The 19,123-nt window shown below is 45.1% G+C and overlaps 2 protein-coding genes across 4 annotated transcripts in view; one reads left to right on the top strand and one right to left on the bottom strand.

Annotated features, from left to right (window-relative positions):
* TMEM170B (transmembrane protein 170B) overlaps window positions 1-19,123 on the top strand; it is a 211,123-nt gene that overhangs the window by 142,453 nt on the left and 49,547 nt on the right. Inside the window, exon 4 of one of the 2 annotated variants that reach the window (XM_070778397.1) lies at window positions 13,214-15,847. The exons of the other annotated variant lie outside the window; for it this stretch is intronic. The gene's annotated coding sequence lies outside the window, so the exon portion shown is untranslated. Of the gene's footprint in view, window positions 1-13,213; window positions 15,848-19,123 lie in introns of those variants that run through there. 2 annotated transcript variants of the gene reach the window in all.
* The window catches only part of ADTRP (androgen dependent TFPI regulating protein), a 67,314-nt gene continuing 64,311 nt past the window's right edge, over window positions 16,121-19,123 (bottom strand). For both annotated transcript variants that reach the window (XM_070778395.1, XM_070778393.1), the window contains one exon: window positions 16,121-16,925. In XM_070778395.1, coding sequence (XP_070634496.1) covers window positions 16,891-16,925 — 35 coding nt within the window. In that variant the 3' untranslated portion in view covers window positions 16,121-16,890. The remainder of the gene's footprint in view (window positions 16,926-19,123) is intronic.

The raw sequence follows: 19,123 nt of genomic DNA, 5'->3' as shown, positions 1-19,123 counted from the left end.
GCATTTCACATGATATACTCTGCATATAAGTTAAATAAGCAGGGTGACAATATACAGCCTTGACATACTCCTTTCCCTATTTGGAACCAGTCTGTTGTTCCATGTCCAGTTCTAACTAAATCTGCATACAGATTTCTCAGGAGGCAGGTCACGTGGTCTCATAATTCCATCTCTTAAAGAATTTTCCACAGTTTGTTGTGATCCACACAGTCAAAGGCTTTGGCATACTCAATAAAGCTGAAATAGATGTTTTTCTGGAACTCTCTTGCTTTTTCAATGGTTCAATGGATGTTGGCAATTTGACCTCTAGTTTCTCTGCCTTTTCTAAATCCAGCTTTAACATCTGGAAGTTCACAGTTCACATACTGTTGAAGCCTGACTTGGAGAATTTTGAGCATTACTTAGCTAGTGTGTGAGATGGGTGCAATTGTGCAGTAGTTTGAACATTCTTTGGCATTGACTTTCTTTGGGATTGGAATGAAAACTGACCTTTTCCAGTCCTGTGGCCACTGCTGAGTTTTCCAAATTTGCTGGCATATTGAGTGCATCACTTTCACAGCATCAACTTTTAGGATTTGAAATAGCTCAACTGGAATTCCATCACCTCCACTAGCTTTTTTTTGTAGTGATGCTTCCTAAGGCCCACTTGACTTCACATTCCAGAATGTCTGGCTCTAGGTGAGTGATCACATCATCACGGTTATCTGGGTCATGAAGATCTTTTTTGTATAGCTTTTCTGTGTATTCTTGCCACCTCTTCTTAATATCTTCTGCTTCTGTTCGGTCCATACAGTCTCTGTCCTTTATCGAGCCCATCTTTGCATGAAATGTTCCCTTGGTATCTCTAATTTTCTTGAAGAGATCTCTAGTCTTTCCCAGTCTATTGTTTTCCTCTATTTCTTTGCATTGATCACTGAGGAAAGCTTTCTTATCTCTCCTTGCTATTCTTTGGAACTCTGCATTCAAATGGGTATATCTTTCCTTTTCTCCTTTGCCTTTCACTTCTCTTTTCTCAGCTATTTGTAAGGTCTCCTCAGACAGCCATTTTGCCTTGCTTTTTCTTGGGGATGGTCTTGATCACTGCCTCCTGTACAATGTCACAAACCTCCATCCATAGTTTTTCAGGCACTGTGTCTATCAGATCTAATCCCTTGAATCTGCTTGTCACTTCCACTGTATAATTATAAGGGATTTGATTTAGGTCATACTTGAATGGTCAAGTGGTTTTCCCCACTTTCTTCAATTTAAGTCTGAATTTGGCAATAATGAGTTCATGATCTGAGCCACAGTCGGCTCCTGGTCTTGTTTTTGCTGACTGTATAGAGCTTCTCCATCTTTGGCTGCAACGAATATAATCAATCTGATTTCGGTGTTGACCATCTGGTGATGTCCATGTGTAGAGTCTTCTCTTGTGTTGGAAGAGTGTGTTTGCTATGACTAGTGTGTTCTCTTGGCAAAACTCTGTTAGCCTTTGCCCTGCTTCATTCTTCACTCCAAGGCGAAATTTGCCTGTTATTCCAGGTATCTCTTGACTTCTCACTTTTGCATTCCAGTCCCCTATAATGAAAAGGACATCTTTTTTGGGTGTTAGTTCTAGAAGGTCTTGTAGGTCTTCATAGAACTGTTCAACTTCAGCTTCTTCAGCATTACTGGTTGGGGCATAGACTTGGATTACTATAATGTTGAATGGTTTGACTTGGAAACAAACAGAGATCATTCTGTCATCTTTGAGATTGCACCCAAGTACTGCATTTTGGACTCTTTTGTTGACCATGATGGCTACTCCATTTCTTCTAAGGGTTTCTTGCCCACAGTAGTAGATATAATGGTAATCTGAGTTAAATTCATCCATTCCGGTCCATATTAGTTCACTGATTGCTAAGATGTTGATCTTCACTCTTGCCATCTCCTGTTTGACCACTTCCAATTTACCTTGATTCATGGACCTAACATTCCATGTTCCTATGCAATATTGTCCATTCTGAAGGAGATCAGCCCTGGGATTTCTTTGGAAGGAGTGATGCTAAAGCTGAAACTCCAGTACTTCGGCCACCTCGTGTGACGAGTTGACTTATTGGAAATGACTCTAATGCTGGGAGGGATTGGGGGCATGAGGAGAAGGGGACGACAGAGGATGAGACGGCTGGATGGCATCACTGACTCGATGGATGTGAGTCTGAGTGAACTCCAGGAGTTGGTGATGGACAGGGAGGCCTGGCGTGCTGCGATCCATGGGGTCGCAAAGAGTCGGACACGACTGAGCGACTGAACTGAACTGATGCAATATTGTTCTTTACAGCATCTGACTTTACTTCCATCACCAGTCACATCCACAACTGGGTGTTGTTTTTGCTTTGGCTCCGTCTCTTCATTCTTTCTGGAATTATTTCTCCACTGATATCCAGTAGCATATTGGGTACCTACCGACCTGGGGAGTTCATCTTTCAGTGTCCCATCTTTTTGCCTTTTCACACTGTTCATGGGCTTCTTAAGGCAAGAATACTGAAGTGGTTTGCCATTCCCTTCTCCAGTGGACCACGTTTTGTCAGAACTCTTTACCGTGACTGTCGGTCTTGGGTGGCCTTACATGGAATGGCTCATAGCTTCATTGAGTTAGACAAGGTTGTAGTCCACGTGATCAGTTCAATTAGTTTTCTATGATTGTGGTTTTCATTCTCTCTGCCCTCTGATGGATAAGGATAAGAGCTTATGGAAACTTCCTGTTGAGAGAGACTGACAAGGGTAAACTGGGTCTTATTCTGATGGGTGGGGCCATGCTCAGTAAATCTTTAATTGGATTTTCTGTTGATGGGCAGGGCTGTGTTCCCTCCCTGTTGTTTGACCTGAGGCCAAACTTAACTTTGCTGTTGTCCAGTGGCTCAATCAAATCTGATACTTTGTGACCCCATGGACTGCAGCAAGCCAGACTTCCCAGTCCTTCACCATCTCCGGTGCTCACACACATGTCCATTGAGTGGGTGATGCTATCCAACCATCTTATCCTCTGTTGCCCTCTTCTCCGTTAGGCCTAAGAAGATAAAAATGTTCAGGAGCTTCCCTGGTGGTCCAGTGGTTTAAGAATCCACCTTGTAATGCAGAGGACATGGGTTTGATTTCCTGGTCCAGGAAATAAGATCCCACATGCCATGGACCAACTAAGCCAGAGTCTTGAATGTTATTATTTTCTGTACTGTTCAGTAAGCTCCTTGCAGTTAGAGATTATATTTTAAATTTCCTTGTATCTCTTATAGCATAGATGCTCAATAGATATGTTAGACAAATGTCTGAAAATTAATTTTTTAAAACGTGTTTTATCTCTTCAGAAGGATTAAATATCTGCCCAGATATTTGCTGAGTGAGAGCATCAAATAGATTGAAATTAAAATACCTCATCATCTGTTTATCAGAGGGGGAAGGGACACAGGTGGAGAAACAATGATGTTCATGCAGCAAGTTGCTAATGAGAATAACTCATAGGACTTTCACAACATAAGGGAATTTAATCTAAGAAAAACGGAAGAGTGAATTTAGCCACCAGAGGGCTCTCATCATTCCATGTAATTGTAAGCTCAGAACTGTTCATGAGATGGACAAAACTGCGTCTGCAGACCAGAGGAGGATGTACGATGATGTGTGTATGATGGTTTCCCACACCATTAGCTGGACACGACCATTGCAAGGACATCCTGCCGAGTCGTCTTACTACAAGATGAGAGAATTGAAACTAGCCAGTGTGCTTTAAACAGTCTGTCTCTGAATGTCCAAGAGGGCCTCTTTGTCTTTTGTTAATTGAAAAATGAATTTATCTCTAATGCCCTATGATAATGCAAGGACACTTGGGAGGTATTCCCATGTGTTGCGTGGAAGGAAGAGGAGAGTTACAATGGGGCTTGAAGTGGTGACGTTCACTAAAATTTCAGTGCTCTGTCAAGACTTAGAAGAGTCTAAAACTAGGATTGCTGGATTGGCATTTACAAGTTTTCATTGCCTTCTCTGACAATATTGTTGGGTCATTTGTAATGGTCTCTTATTAGTATTTTTCAGTCAGGGAATGATTGGGACCCTTTTGTTGATTTTGTGAAGCTGTGCAAGCGATAGGTTAGTGTCCCTCTCATTAAAATTTTCTGACCCTTGGTGCCCCCATTATTAACCCCTCATTGGATTAATAGAGCCTTTGAGTTAAGAGAACAGAGAAGGAAACAGAAGTTTACTGGGGGCCACACGCTGGGTTGTGTTGTAGTTTCATTATTAAAGTCTGTCCCTAAAGTAACTCTAACATAAAGTAAGTATTGCTGTCTCAATTTATATAGGAGGAAACCCAGATCCGAAAGGCTGAACGAGTCACCCAAGATGGTAAATGTTGTGGACTCACTGAATTTTGCTTACCTGTGAAGTTCATGGTCTTTCAGACCAGCCTCAATAATATGAGCTTGTGTGCATGTGTGTGTCCACTAAGTCGCTTCAGTTTGTGTCCAACTCTGCAGTCCTATGGACTATATAGCTCACCAGTCTCCCCCGTCTAGAAGGTTCTCCAGGCAAAAAATACTGGAGTGGGTTGCCATGCCCTTAACTGATGTTTTCTTTATCCCCTGGCTACCCAAGGATTCCTCTCCCCAGACCATTTAGGAGCCTTTGAAAGTGCAGCTCGTTGGTGGAGCAGTGTGTTCAGTAGCCCCTGCAATGAGGCCCTGAAATGCCTGCTGAGAGTGTGGTGTGATGGCAGCTGCAGCAGCACCACAAGGCCCCTCTGCACGTGCAGTAGGAAAGGGAGGGATACTGCCCCCCAGCCCTCCATCCTCCACTGTGCAGGGGGCCGTGGTGACCCTTGCAGAGCTTCTGCAATAACTGCCATGGTTTGGCCATGGCTATTCTTCTCATCTCAGGCTTCCCTTGTGGCTCAGCTGGTAAAGAATCTGCCTGCAATGCGGAAGACCTGGGTTCGATCCCTGGGTTGGGAAGATCCCCTGGAGAAGGGAAAGGCTACCCACTCCAGTGTGCTGGCCTGGAGAATTCCATAGACTGTATAGTCCATGGGGTCGCAAAGAGTCAGACAGGACTGAGCAACTTTCACTTTCCCTTCATTCTTCTCATCTCAGATACTAGTGGCCTCTGACTGTGGAATGGTCTGCAGGTAAAGCACAAGTGGGGTTGACAAGGCTCCAGAGTAATTGTAACATATTGATCATTTGTGTTGAACTTTTGTAAAAATGAGCTTTGGCCCCAGAAGGAAGGCAGGAGAACATATGCTTTTGGATTTGTCCTGACCCCTTTACTCCTTTACTCCTGACTCCTTTACTCAATGGACATGAGTTTGAATGAACTCCGGGAGTTGGCGACGGACAGGGAGGCCTGGCGTGCTGCAGTCCATGGGGTCGCAAGGAGTCAGACATGAACTAAACTGAGCTGTAAGAATGGGCTTTGCCCCCAGAAAGAAGGTGGGAGAACATATGCTTACGGATTTGTCCTGACCCCTTTACTCCTTCTGACACAGTGCACCTGGTAAGCAGTGTCACATGGACAGAGGTGGTGTGAGGTTGGTTGTAAAATCTGTAGCCATGGAGGGCAGTGGCCTTTAGTACCTCAGTCAGGAAGTCACACTCAAGGCCATGGCCTCGTGAGCATCATTAGCATGTGTGAGAATGTGCCAAGGATGAATCTCTGTGGTCCACACCCAGCCCCTTGCAGCCCGGCCCCTAAAGCAGAGAAATTTGAAACACCAAGGCCTCTTACAGTCGTGTGTGGAACAGTCTCAGAATTCAATTTTCAAAGCAACATTCATGCATTAGATTTTTTTCTGAAATCTGTTCCACTGAATGAACTCATCCGAGGAAGGACAGACTGTTGTTTCCTTGATTGGATGATGTGGGATCTGGGGAGACTCTTGAATGAAGAGAGGAGGGAGAATTTGTCAAACGGAAGCTGAGGGCTTATTATAGGCCTGTGAGTCACAGGGGCTGCAGGCGTCATCAGAGAGGGGTGAGTGAATGAGGGGCAGGCATGGAGCGGGAAGGGGGTGGCGCAGACAAGGAGTGAAGAAGTGAGGCTGGGAAGGGGAACGGAGAGGGGTGTGTTAGCCAGGGTTCTCCAGAGATGCAGAGCCAATGGGTGGGGGGGTGTGTGGGTGTGGGTGTGGGTGTGTCTTGGTGTGTGGGTGTGTGTCTGGGTGGGTGTGTGTCTGGGTGGGTGTGTGGGTGTGTGTCTGGGTGGGTGGGTAGGTGGAGAGAGAAAGAGAGAGAGACGTTTCACGGAGGTTGGCTCAGCTGTCGTGGAGGCTGGCAGGTCTGAAATCTGCAGGGTGGGCCTGCAGGCTGGAGATCCAGGCAGGCCAGTGCCGCAGTTAAGATCCAAAGGCTGATTGCCCGCAGAGTTCCCGACAGGAGCCTCCTCTGGGTTCTAGCCGGCGGGCTTTGTCTGTGCTAGGGAACCGCAATGAGATCTACAGGCAGCTGTGAGGAGACCCCACCAGAAAGCTCTGGAGAGGACTGTGAACCACCCTCAGAGGCTGGTCCCGCACTCTGCCCAAGTCACTTCCGATACTGCATCCGAATAGAGCAGACCGTCAATGAAGCCTCCAGATCTCCCGGGTGCTAGGATGGCAGGGCCTCAGAAGGCAGTGAGGATAGAAGGCGGGGGCTCTCCCAGGTCATGTTTAAAGCAATCAAAACTTACTATATTCAACTAGGCCTCAGCTGCTGCCACTTCCAAATAATATTCAAACAGAATTCCCATATATCAGTGCTTCCAACTTTGGCTGCCCATTGATGACCTAGAAGTGCTTTTAAAACTCCTAATGCCTAATCCAAAACCTAGAACAATTTGGAATTTCTGGAGGAGGGATCTGGGCAAAAGTATTTTTATAAGCTTCCCAGATGACTCCAAATATGCAGGCAAGACTGAATAGCTCTTCTGTATACAGCTCCAACAGCCCTTTGCACTACGGTTGACCTTGAGAAACATAAATCTGAACTGCACAGGTCCACTTTTACATGGATTTTTTTTCTGTAGTGAATGCTACAGTACTGCATGATCTGCTGTTGGTTAAATCTATGGGTGTGGAATCATGAGTACAGAGGAACCTCGGATACAGAAGGCTGACTATACAAGATACACAGATTCTCCACTGTGGGTGAGGTCGTCACTCTTAACCCCTGCATTGTTCAAGGGTCAGCTGTATTTCCTTCCCCACCTCCCCACATTGTATGAGTCTCCCTACAATGTCCATGTGAGCCATTTCCATGGCCATTTGAGCTGAACATTGTATGAGGCTCCCCACAATGTCCATGTAACCCATTTTCATGGCCATTTGAGCTGCTCCGGCTCTGAAAAGAGATTTTTCCACCATAATGTGATTTTCCTGGGGCCTGTACCTTCCCATGTCATATCAGAGGGTATAAAGTGATCTCAAGGAGTTAGCAGGAAGGACTGATCATGAGGGAAAGACATCACAGAGGAAACAGAAGCAAGCTTTGGTAGAAGCTACATGGTGTAAAGAAAAGGAGCCACCTGAACTGACCAGACTGGGCTTGAGCTCCATTTTTCAGGGGTAACTTTCTTTTTTGGTCATATTCGCCAACCTCATTGAACCTGTTTCTTTATCCTTAACACTGGGGTAATAACGTCTGCCCTTCAGACAGGGAAGGACTAGAGAGATCAGTTTAGTTCAGTCACTCAGTCATGTTTGACTCTTTGCGACCCCATGGACTGCAGCGTGCCAAGCCTCCCTATCCATCACCAACTCCCAGAGCTTACTCAAACTCATGTCCATAGAATCGGTGATGCCATCCAACCATCTCATCCTCTGTCATCCCCTTCTCTTCCCACCTTCAATCTTTCCTGGAATCAGGATCTTTTCCAATGAGTCGATTCTTCATATCGGGTGGCCAAAGTATTGGAGTTTCAGCTTCAGCATCAGTCCTTCCAATGAATATTCAGGTTTGATTTCCTTTAGGATGGACTGGTTGAATCTCCTTGCAGTCCAAGGGACTCTTCAAGAGTCTTCTCCAACACCACAGTTCAAAGGCATCAGTAGACTAGATGATAATGCATAGTAAATGGCATAACACATGGTCAATACATAGTAAATGGCCATTTTTATAGTAAGCACTCAAAGAGGTATAAACTATTGGTGACTGCTTGGCTTAAGACAGACAAGAGAGAGAAATTAAAAGCTAAAATCTGATGTCTAATGACTTGTGCCCCTCAGTTCTCTCATTTGTAAAACTGGGATAATGTGTTGGGTTGAACAGCATCTCTGCAATATTACTGCACACTGGGAAGTTCACAATGTCACCTTATCAGGAAATGGGACCCTTGTAGCTGTGATCAGTGAAGTGTCTCAAAATGAAATCATCCTGGACTTAGGGTGGGCCCTAAAACCAACGACTGCTGTCTTTACACAAGAAAGGAGAGGGGAATTGGAACACAGATTCCAGATTTTCTCTAAGGTAAGAGGCACAAAGACACACAAAGTAGAATGCCATTTGAAGCTGGAAGAAGAGATTGGAGTGTTGTGGCCACAAGCCGAGGATCATCAAAAGCCCTCAGAAGGGAGGATTCTTCCCTGGAGCCTTCTGAGGGCGCGTGGCTCTCCTAACACCTTGATTTCAGACTGTCAGCCTCTGGGACTGTGAGCGGATAAACTTCTGCCATTTTTAGTCAGCCTGCTTTGTGGTCCTTTGTTGTGGTAGCCCGAGGAAACTAATTCAGTAGGTAGTGTAGTACTTCCGGGTTATCGCAACTATAAATGAATCTATATTGTAAATATAATTAAAATTAGAAATGATAGTTCAGTTCAGTCGCTCAGTTGTGTCCGACTCTTTGCGACCCCATGGACTGCAGCACGCCAGGCCTCCCTGTCCATCACCAACTCCCGGAGCTTACTCAAACTCATGTCCATCGTGTTGGTGATGCCATCCAACCATCTCATCCTCTGTCATCCCCTTCTTGTTTTAGCTAAATGTTAATTAAGATTATTTAGATACTGGATAAACAACTTATCTGATGACATTCTATGTTAGGGGCTGAGACCACTATCACGGGGAGGGTGTTCAAGGGTGACTGTGTGAGAGATGCGTGAACTAATGCGTGATGCGTGTAGAGGGGGAAAGGGGAGAGGCAGGAAGGCAATAAGGACAAGTCGCATTGCTGCCTGCCCTGGCACCTCCACCCACCAACCAGGGGAAAGGGGCTTGCTGCCCTTGAATCTCAGGTGTACAAGCACAACTCCTGTAACACACACATAAACACATGCACACACAAACAGCTTAGACTTTGCTGGCTTTCATCCTTGGACATCTGCTTCTAGAGTTGTAGTCTCAATCTCTGTCCTAATGAGCAGCCACAGAAAGAGCACACAGCCTTTTCATTAAACCCACCAGAATGACAGCAAAGTCTCCCTTCATCATTGTTGATACAGTCACACAAGTAACCCCTATATTCATTCCATGCCTACGGTCTAATATGGCCCCCAGATGGGCCCGGGAGAGGTTCGTCTGTAACTGGGAAGAATATTTTTCAACCCATCTTTTCTTTCCCTTAATGTGAGGCTTACCCACACTGCTGAGCAAGGCGGCTGTGACTGAATTGGGTGCAGATAGATCTCTTGGCCTCTTCCTTTTGGTTTGGTGGTATAAGGGCACTGGAAGTTCACGATGACAGGAAGTCTACAGGGGAAAATTCAGGCAGTGCCAATGCAACTTATTTCACAGTAAAAAGAATTTTATTTAACTCCATGATCTTAAAAATTGGCCAAGTTGCATTAATGCATGTACAAAAATGTCCAACATGAGTGCATTTTAGGATTTAGTTAGAAAACTTTTCAAATGGAATAAAACATGCCTAGATTGAGAGTTCTCAGAATCCTGTACCAGATTCCTGGCAAGGTAGAAGTCGTATAGTATGTTTTCCTAACTCTGCGTCATCTAACTTCATCATTTGAATCTTAATAAAATTAAGTGTTGAGTGAAAACAAATCCCCAAAGTGTAACCAAATATATTGGCTCAGGCCAGACTTAAGCCTCAGCGGAAGGTTTTGTAAGCTCTCGCAGTGGAAGTGTTTTTTCTCTTCTTCCTGTCAGCATCTCAGAGGAGCTGAGCCTGGCAGAGCAGCTGCTAACAGACTGAGCTGGAAAAACTAGGCTTGGTTCTGTATTCCCAGGGGTGCAGCAAGATAAAAGGCCGCACACCCCAGGCCCTAATGCAATGACGGCCACCACGTTCCTGTCGTCAGGCTACGGCGTGCACATGGCCAGGGCCATACACAAAGTATCCCTGGTGGCTCAGATAGTAAAGAATCTCCCTGCAATGTGGACGACCTGGGTTCAATCCCTGGGTCGGGAAGATCTCCTGGAGAAGGGAATGGCTCCCCACTCCAGTAATCATGCCTGGAGAATCCCATGGACGGAGGAGCCCGGAAGGCTACAGTCCATGGAGTCGCAAAGAGTCCGACACAACTGAGTGACTAACACTTTCACTTTCATACACATAGTAGGCACTTTATAATTACCGTTCAATGAGTGAATGAATCAATCCCACAATATGGTGGAGTACAGTGTTGTTCAACTCATTGCTTGCAACCCTATTGCTATTGTATTAAGAAATCAATTCAATTATCACAAAATCTTTCAAATAGAAAATAATAGGATAGAAAATAAATTGATCTATCATACATATTAAAAGTGTGTTTTGTGTGTGTGTGTTTCTACTGGATCATGATGTAAAATGCATTTCTGAAGGCATCATAATTGCTTCAGGAGCCAGTGGGATCCCTTTTTGTCTCTGCTGTCTCCTCTCTTCTTAAGAATGGTGACAACCCTGCAGTGAGTTCTCTCCCCAGTCATAAAGCAAGTTTAAATTCTTGTAGTGCAGCCAGTTGGTCAAGACTGGAATCATCAAGTGTGGTGGGTCACAGCCATGCTTCCTCAAAGGGATGCAGAGTTTTTCTGACCCATCAGTGGCTGAGATCACTGTCTACTCTATTTGGGGGTGCTCCAGCCATAGATTAGCTCTCGGAAGGAGGGGTGAGCATCACAGGACACACAGCCAGTCCTTTCTTGGCAGCCATGTGGTAAAACGTTGTGGATTAGTAAGGTTTGTCCTCTGAGTCTGTAGCTGACTCTTTCTGTACTGCTCCTTTTCTTACAATATCCCAATTTTTATTTTTCCAAGCATGCCTCTTGTCATATTAAACCGTACTTTTAAATCATCAAATATCCTTCATTGGTAATTGGACATGGATGAGTGTAAGTCAATAAGTTACTTCTCTCATAAGAAGTGAAAGTGTTAGTTGCTCAGTTGTATCTGACTCTTTGTGACCCCACGGCCTGTAGCCTGCCAGGCTCTTCTTTCCACAGAATTTTCCAGGCAAGAATACTGGAGTGGGTTGCCACTTCCTTCTCCAGGTGATCTTCTTGACCCAGGGATCAAACATGGGTCTTCTGCATTGCAGGCAGATTCCTTACCATCTGAGCCATCAGGGAAGGCCTCAGAAGTGTTTATGTTCAATATGTCTCTCCCTGTAAAATGAAAGGTTTTAATTTCTAGTGAAGGAGGTTTTTTGTACATTGGCAAGATATTTGGGTGGCAGAGTCCCCTTTCCAACATCCCTGAAGACTCATACCACGGAGTGACTGAAGAAGTCTTAGTTATGATGAAGTAAGAGTTAAACTAGACCAAGCCTCAATGACAGCAGGTATCATCTGTGAGGAAGAGGTGGGCAGGCACCTAAAGAAAAATAAATTCAGAGCTAAACACTATTTATTTTTGATGCCCTCCCCCCCACCTTTTAAAGGTCAATCTCCCTGACTTGAATCCTAGCATCCTGTGGGCTCTCCTTGGGTTAATCATTGTCATTCAGACAGTCCAATCTGGAGAGTCACCTGTATGCAATGTTTATTCTTCAGGCCTTCCCTCATCTTTCTTTTTATTTCTTTATAAAAATTTACTCGTCCTAAGTCCCATTCTATCCATATGCTTTCCACTGCAGTATCATGTGAAAATTTGATCACCATTGTCAGTAAGATTCTGGGACTTAAGATGGAGAAAGTATCTTAAATGAAACAGTGAATCTCATGCTAGGATTCTCAGCTTCTGGAAAAGAAGGAAGTGATTTGGTGATTCAGTTCAGTTCAGTTCAGTCGCTCAGTCGTGTCCGACTCTCCCTGTCCTCCCTGGGAGGACACCAGGCCTCCATGTCCATCACCAACTCCTGGAGTTCACCCAAACTCATGTGCATCGAGTTGGTGATGCCATCCAACCATCGCATCCTCTGTTGTCCCCTTCTCCTCCTGCCCCCAGTCCCTCCCAGCATCAGGGTCTTTTCCAATGAGTCAGCTCTTCACATGAGGTGGCCAAAGTACTGGAGTTTCAGCCTCAGTGTCAGTCCTTCCAAAGAACACCCAGGTCTGGTCTCTTTTAGGACGGACTGGTTGGATCTCCTTGCAGTCCAAGGGACTCGAAAGAGTCTTCTCCAGCACCACATTTCAAAAGCAGCAATTCTTTGGTGCTCAGCCTTCTTCATAGTCCAACTCTCACATCCATACATGACCACTGGAAAAACCATAGCCTTGACTAGACGGACCTTTGTTGGCAAAGTAATGTCTCTGCTTTTGAATATGCTATCTAGGTTGGTCATCACTTTCCTTCCAAGGTGTAAGCGTCTTTTAATTTCATGGCTGCAATCACCATCTGCAGTGATTTTGGAGCCCCCAAAAATAAAGTCTGACACTGTTTCCACTGTTTCCCCGTCTATTTCCCATGAAGTGATGGGACCAGATGCCATGATCTTTGTTTTCTGAATGTTGAGCTTTAAGCCAACTTTTTCACTCTCCTCTTTCACTTTCATCAAGAGGCTTTTTAGTTCCTCTTTGGTGATTAGGCCTGTAGAATTTGGAAGTTGTAAATAATCCTCAAGTGAGTCTGCATGTATTTTCAGTACTTTCTCATGGCATGGAGTTAGGCATTATGGGGGATATAGACAAATACCTGGGCTCCAGGAGTTTGCAGCTAAGTGAGGTGGAATGGGGAGGGAACCTTGGATGCCAAACACTTGCATGCATCACTTTAAATCATCTCACTTGATCAGGATTATCACATGATTTTAAGGAACCAAGACTCAGAAAAGTAAACTTTCCCCAGGTTCTATATAAATACTGAGTGGTGGAGTCAGGATTTAAATTCAGGTCTGACGGGGTTCTGATGCTTTTGTTCTTTTCAGCATTCCGTATTGTTATGGAAACAGAATCCCAGAGGGAGAGGTGAAAAGGAGAGCCTAGAAGGCGGGATGGGGCCTGCGGTGGGAGTTGAGAGGAAGAGCCCGCTGCCCTGGACCGGCAAGAGAGAACTTTTTAGAACTAAGTGACACTCAGAGTTGGAAGCCACAAAGGACAACTTATTTGATAATAGCTGGAAGAAGAGAGGTCTTTCCAGGTTTGTTGTTATTCAGTCACTCAGTCCTGCGCGATTCTTTGCCACGCCATGGACTGCAGCACACCAGGCTTCCTTGTCCTTCACCATCTCCCAGAGTTTGCTCAAACGCATGTCCATTGAGTTGACGATGCCATCTAACTCATCCAAGTTGGATGGCCAAGAAAGGAAAGGCTTGGGAGTGGAAATAAAAGTGTGCTGAAGGACAAAATCTTGGAGATCTGATTAAGGGAGTGAAAATTATTCCTGTGGTCTGCCTTCGCTTTTACTGCATCTTAATTCAGTTGAGGGTGGAGGAATCATTGCTGGAGACGCTTTCCCTCTAAGGGACAGGAGTTCAGGAAGCTCAGCCTTCCACACAGTCTTACCTGGAGCCACTGCCTCTGAGAAGGAGGCTCAGGATCCCCAGGAAAGGGTCTTTTTCCCGGTGACGCAAGTGGGGAGCTTCCGGGGAGCCAAGCTGAGGAAGCCAGGTGCTTCTTCCTTCCTTTTTTGGAATCCAGGCCAGTTTCAATTTACATAACACAGCTTAATCCACAGAAACAGGAGCTGGAGGCAAGTTCTTTCCTTTTTCCTTTTTTTCTCTCCACGACACAGAAACCTTTATTTTCTCCCTACACCACAAACCGGTGCTGTTAAATAATATTGGATAATTGCACCTGTCGTACTCCCCATATTGTGCTGGAGAAAAATAATTGCTGGTTTTCTGCTTTGCAGTTTCGCTGTGACTCCGTCATTTGACTCGGAGCATGTCATTTTCTCCCGTTTTAGACTGTGTACAGTCAAACTGTGTGAAAGGACTCTCAGATAGCGGCCCTGCCTGTGTGAGTGGGCGCGGGCCTCATTCAGCAATGATTTCTAATTTATACAGCATTGAAAATCCACTGCTATAAATAAACAGTTCTGACTGGCTTTGCTGCCTACTCAAATGCTCTTATTTAAAAAAAAAGAAAAGAAAAGAACCATCAGCTACATGAGAATGGAAAATAAAGTCTGGATATGGATTCAGGTTTCTGACACTTGCACCCTTGGGGTGGGGGTACCCGGACGTGGGGTGGGCTCAGCGCTCAGCCAGGCAGCCTTCTGGGAGACTGGCCTCCTCACTCTTTCCTCAACCCCCCTCCCCCACACCCCGCACTCTCCACATGCCAGCACCAGGCGTTTGGGGATTACAGTGTATGAAACTGACTTCCTGTAATGACAAGTATTGCAAGCAAGTAGGTGCAGAGGAGCCAAAAATAGCTTGAGAAACGGATGACCCATTCACAGGGAGGATGGAGCTAATGTATTGTTTAGGCAAACAAGGCAAGTCTTCTCCCCAAACTCAAAATCAGTGTCACGTGGGAGAGAGCAACTTCAGAGTATAAGCACAGGTAGGGACCAGTCCATGAGTCTGAGCCAGCTCTGGGAGATAGTGAAGGACAGGGAAGCCTGGCATGCTGCAGTCCATGGTGACAAAGGGTCGGCCATGACCGAACAACTGAACAACCACCAAGATAAAATGAGGTCTTGGAAGTGAGAGTGGCTCTAAATTCATGACACTGTACAAATATTGTTGCCAGTTTTCTCATCGTTATCATTTGGTTCGTATTGTTCTCTAACCACTAAGGGTCTCACACAGCTTTATGTGGGCGGCTGACACTATCTCCCTTCTAAGGAGCGTTTCATCAGTGTTCATGACTGGTGTTCTATTACTCTCCTTTCCTAAGCTACAGCAGCGTCAAGGAAGCACTGTGTGATTACATCTGTGCTCACTGGGGAATGGTTCTGAGGTATTTCTAGAGCTGGATTAGCTACTGCACGGTGGCCAGTCATGCAGCTAGCAGAGTTTAATTTGGTCCCGGGGACAGTGAAGTCACAAATAGAAATTTGTAGGCTCATCCCAGGCAGGAGCTTACTATGACTCTGAGAAATATGCAGCCCCGAGTCATTCGGGGGGTGTGGAAAATTTGGGTGATCCCCTGTGGGCTTCACCTTTGGAGAATTTCCACTGTGACAACTGCTTCTCAGCTCCCGCTGAGACCAGGTGTGTGGAGCAGTCAAGAAGCAGCTGGTGTGGGAAAGGAGGTGGTGTTTCCAGATTCAGAACAAAAGACTCAAGGCTCATATTTGCATAACTGAAGAGGAGTGGAGATCCCGCGGGTCTCTTGGTGCCTGTCCTGGTCTTCCCCTGGACTCCCTGCCCTATTGGAATACGCTGCTCTCTTCCCTAAGTCTATCAAACCGCCCTTGGTGTCCATTTTAACCATATTTCTCCTGTATCATGTTAGATTGGAAAGCCCAGGTACAATTCACCCAGCCCATATGGGTCTGTTGGCGTATCGATGGACTCAAACATGTTTACCTACCACTAATCATTTGTGTTCTTTATAAAATGTGTCTGAAAATAAAGACCCAGAAAAATTCTCTAGGAAAATTAAAGCAGGTTTGCGAACACGTTCGTTAATCAGCTGACAATCAGCTTTTTTAAACCATAACCTAAGCCACGAGATGAGTTGGATAGCATTACTGAGTCAATGGACATGAGTCTGAGCAAATTTCTGGAGATGGTGAAGAACAGGGAAGCCTGGCGTGCTGCAGTCCATGGGGTCACAAAGAGTCGGACACGACTGAGCAGCTGAACAACAACAGCAACTCAGCAAAGTGCTTCGTACCAAAGCAGTCTCAGCAGTCATAATCATGTCACTTCCCATCCAGATTGTTCCCCAAGTAAAATGATCATTTATTTAACGAATCAATCAGTATTCCCATGTAAGAGATTCTAACAATGTCCCTGTGTTCTGTGTTTACTTGCCCCAAATGCTTGCTCACAAAGGGACAGATTTCCCAATATTTTTATAACTTATTTTCTCATTGCCCCAGTTAATTTGCTAGCAACAGCCATCTTCCTACATTTCCATTTATAGGAAAAAAAAAAAATAGATGAGAAATCCATGAAAATAACTAGCTTATTAAAGCGCTTCTTTTGAGGAAAATTGGGATTATTCAGACATGGGCCAGGACTGGGAGTTGGCAGATCTGGGAGATAAAAGTTGTTGTCTTGGTTCTAACACTAAAGCTTTGGCCGCATGAGGTAACTTCCCGTCTAGGTCCTCAGGCTCCTTCTCTGTGAAGAGTGTGGATGACCCGAAGTTCCTTTCTCTTTAAACATTCTCTGACACCGCATTTACACAAGTGTCTTTGGCCTTCTGCGAGACGTTGACCACAGACCATCCTTCCCAGAGGTCAGACAGAGGTAACACATTCTGAGAGAGCAGGAATTGTTTTGGGGGCAAATGTTTCCAAAAGCCAAAAGTCCTCAAATTAATCCCCTACCTTCATAACCCTCTTTTAAAATTTATATATTATTCCCTGTCCTTTCTACTTTTCTATGTTGCTCTACCACCTTCCCCTACCAGGAAAAAAAAAAAAAAGATGGGAAAAAATTCTCATGTTTTCTTCCGTCTTAGTTCTTGCAAAAGTGTCTGATCACTTCCTCTTCTTCCTGGGTTGCATTGTATCACCTGCACAAACGAGAACAGAAAGAGACCTTAGTCTTTGGGCTTCCCTGATGGGTGTTCTCCTGTGGGTAGACGTCCACCCTGACTTGGCACAGTGGAGAGTTGAGGAAACTTTTGCACGGGCGAGATGATGCACTTGAAGAGCTCTGAAACCCACCAGCACTGCTGCAAGGACAGGAGGGGACATTTCTGCTGTCCTGCTTGGGGCGTGACTCACAGCTGGCCAGCTGACCAAAGGGGCAGTTGGCATCCTGTGGCTCTGAACATTTCCTGTGAACCACTGATGGCTGTTGCTTTCGGCATGTATTTGAAGGCTGCACACAGTCTGTCAACAAATTTTGAGACTGCAGATGAAGATGAAGAGACCACATCAATCAAATGAGAGAGGAAATAGAAGCGTGGCTATTCACCTAACTAGGTGCCGTTCTGTGACCTTTAACCAAATCAGTTTATTGGCATGCATAGAAAAGTACTGGAATATTGATTAGTGTTTAGTAAGCTTATTAGAGGGGTTTATTCTATTGAAATTGTAGCATTAGATTTCTAGAATGACTTCCATTTAGCCAACAATTGGTATCTCCATCTTTAATGATCACAAATCTTCACATAAACTTTGAAATTTCAGAAACTTCATTAGCTCATTGTCCTTCCTGTCTGTTGCCAAACGCAGTCTTTTTTCAGCTCAGTCTCTTCTCAGCCCTTCTAGAGCCCCATTACTCCTGGCTCATATTATCACAACAGTCTCAGTTTGCAATTCCAGGCTTTATTCTTTAAACCCTGCCCCCTCCATCAGTTATATCCTTAACAGTAAACTTTAAATAGCTTATCATTGCATTTTGCTGGAACGCCCCTTCTCAGAGGTGTTAGAGATTGATGACATGAGGTCCTCCTGTAGCCCCCTCATCACACTGATTTCTAGGGTGGCTAGCTCCTAATCACCCAGCCCCAACAGCCACCTTTGAATTCATGTCTCTCAACATCTTTAAGCACAGTCTCCTTTCTTCAGTTCCTCATCAATCCATACTACACCCAATAACTTAAGTGAAGCCTTGCTGATTTATCTAGCTTTACATGTTTCACGTTCTTTTCATTGATGCTTCCACTTGTTTTACATTTTTGATGTGAATTCTCTTTGCCCCAGTTAGGTCTTCTCTACATTAGGTCTGTAGACATAAGCACAATATCTTCTTTTTTCTGAAGTATACATTTAGGACCTTTAATGAATCTGTTTTCAGGTAAACAACACGTTGCTGCTAAGTTGCTTCAGTCCGACTCTGTGCGATCCCATAGACGGCAGCCCACCAGGCTCCCCGGGATTCTCCAGGTGAGAACACTGGAGTGGGTGGCCATTTCATGAATGCATTTCATCAATGCATGAAACTGAAAAGTGAAAGTGAAGTCGCTCAGTTGTGTCCGACTCTTATCGACCCCATGGACTGAAGCCTACCAGGCTCCTCCGTCCATGGGATTTTCCAGGCAAGAGTATTGGAGTGGGGTGCCATTGCCTTCTCTGAAACAACAAGTTAGTTCTCTTGTATTCAACAGCTTGCTCATTGTAAACTTCTCAAAGTTGTTCCTTCCAGGATCTCTCTGAAGCAACCTAAAACTTTGTTTATCCATGTTGTTACCAATCCTCAAAGTCTAACTGTAATCAAAAGCTCATTGCTTCAACCCTGGGTGCCAAGGATTGGAGATTCCTTCTTGAGTCAAGAGACATAACAGAACACGACGTCTTGGAGAGAAACAGCAGAAGCAGGAGTGGAGGTGATGGTGGGCAGTTCCTCAGGGGAAGGAAGGCAGGTGGCTCCTTCCACTGGATCAGAGTCTCCATGTCCAACCACGAAGCTCTGAGGGGACTCACATCTTGTGAATATCACTGGAATCATATTTTTATGTTGGGTTCTAGAAGGTAGGGATGGGTTCTTAGTTCTGAATTCTCATGGCGCTCAACAGTCTCTAGATTTCTTTGAGTCTTCAGAATTTATCTCTGCTGCTGCTGCTAAGTCGCTTCAGTCGTGTCCGACTCTGTGCGACCCCATAGACAGCAGCCCACCAGGCTCCCCCGTCCCTGGGATTCTCCAGGCAAGAACACTGGAGTGGGTTGCCATTTCCTTCTCTGAATTTATCTCTGAATGATGCTAAAGCTGAAACTCCAGTACTTTGGCCACCTCATGCGAAGAGTTGACTCATTGGAAAAGGCT

Source organism: Bos indicus, chromosome 23, assembly GCF_029378745.1.
Source record: "Bos indicus isolate NIAB-ARS_2022 breed Sahiwal x Tharparkar chromosome 23, NIAB-ARS_B.indTharparkar_mat_pri_1.0, whole genome shotgun sequence".
NCBI classification, from domain to species: Eukaryota; Metazoa; Chordata; class Mammalia; order Artiodactyla; family Bovidae; genus Bos; species Bos indicus.
Note: the sequence above shows the minus strand (reverse complement) of the source record. Positions and strands in the feature narration are given on the sequence as shown.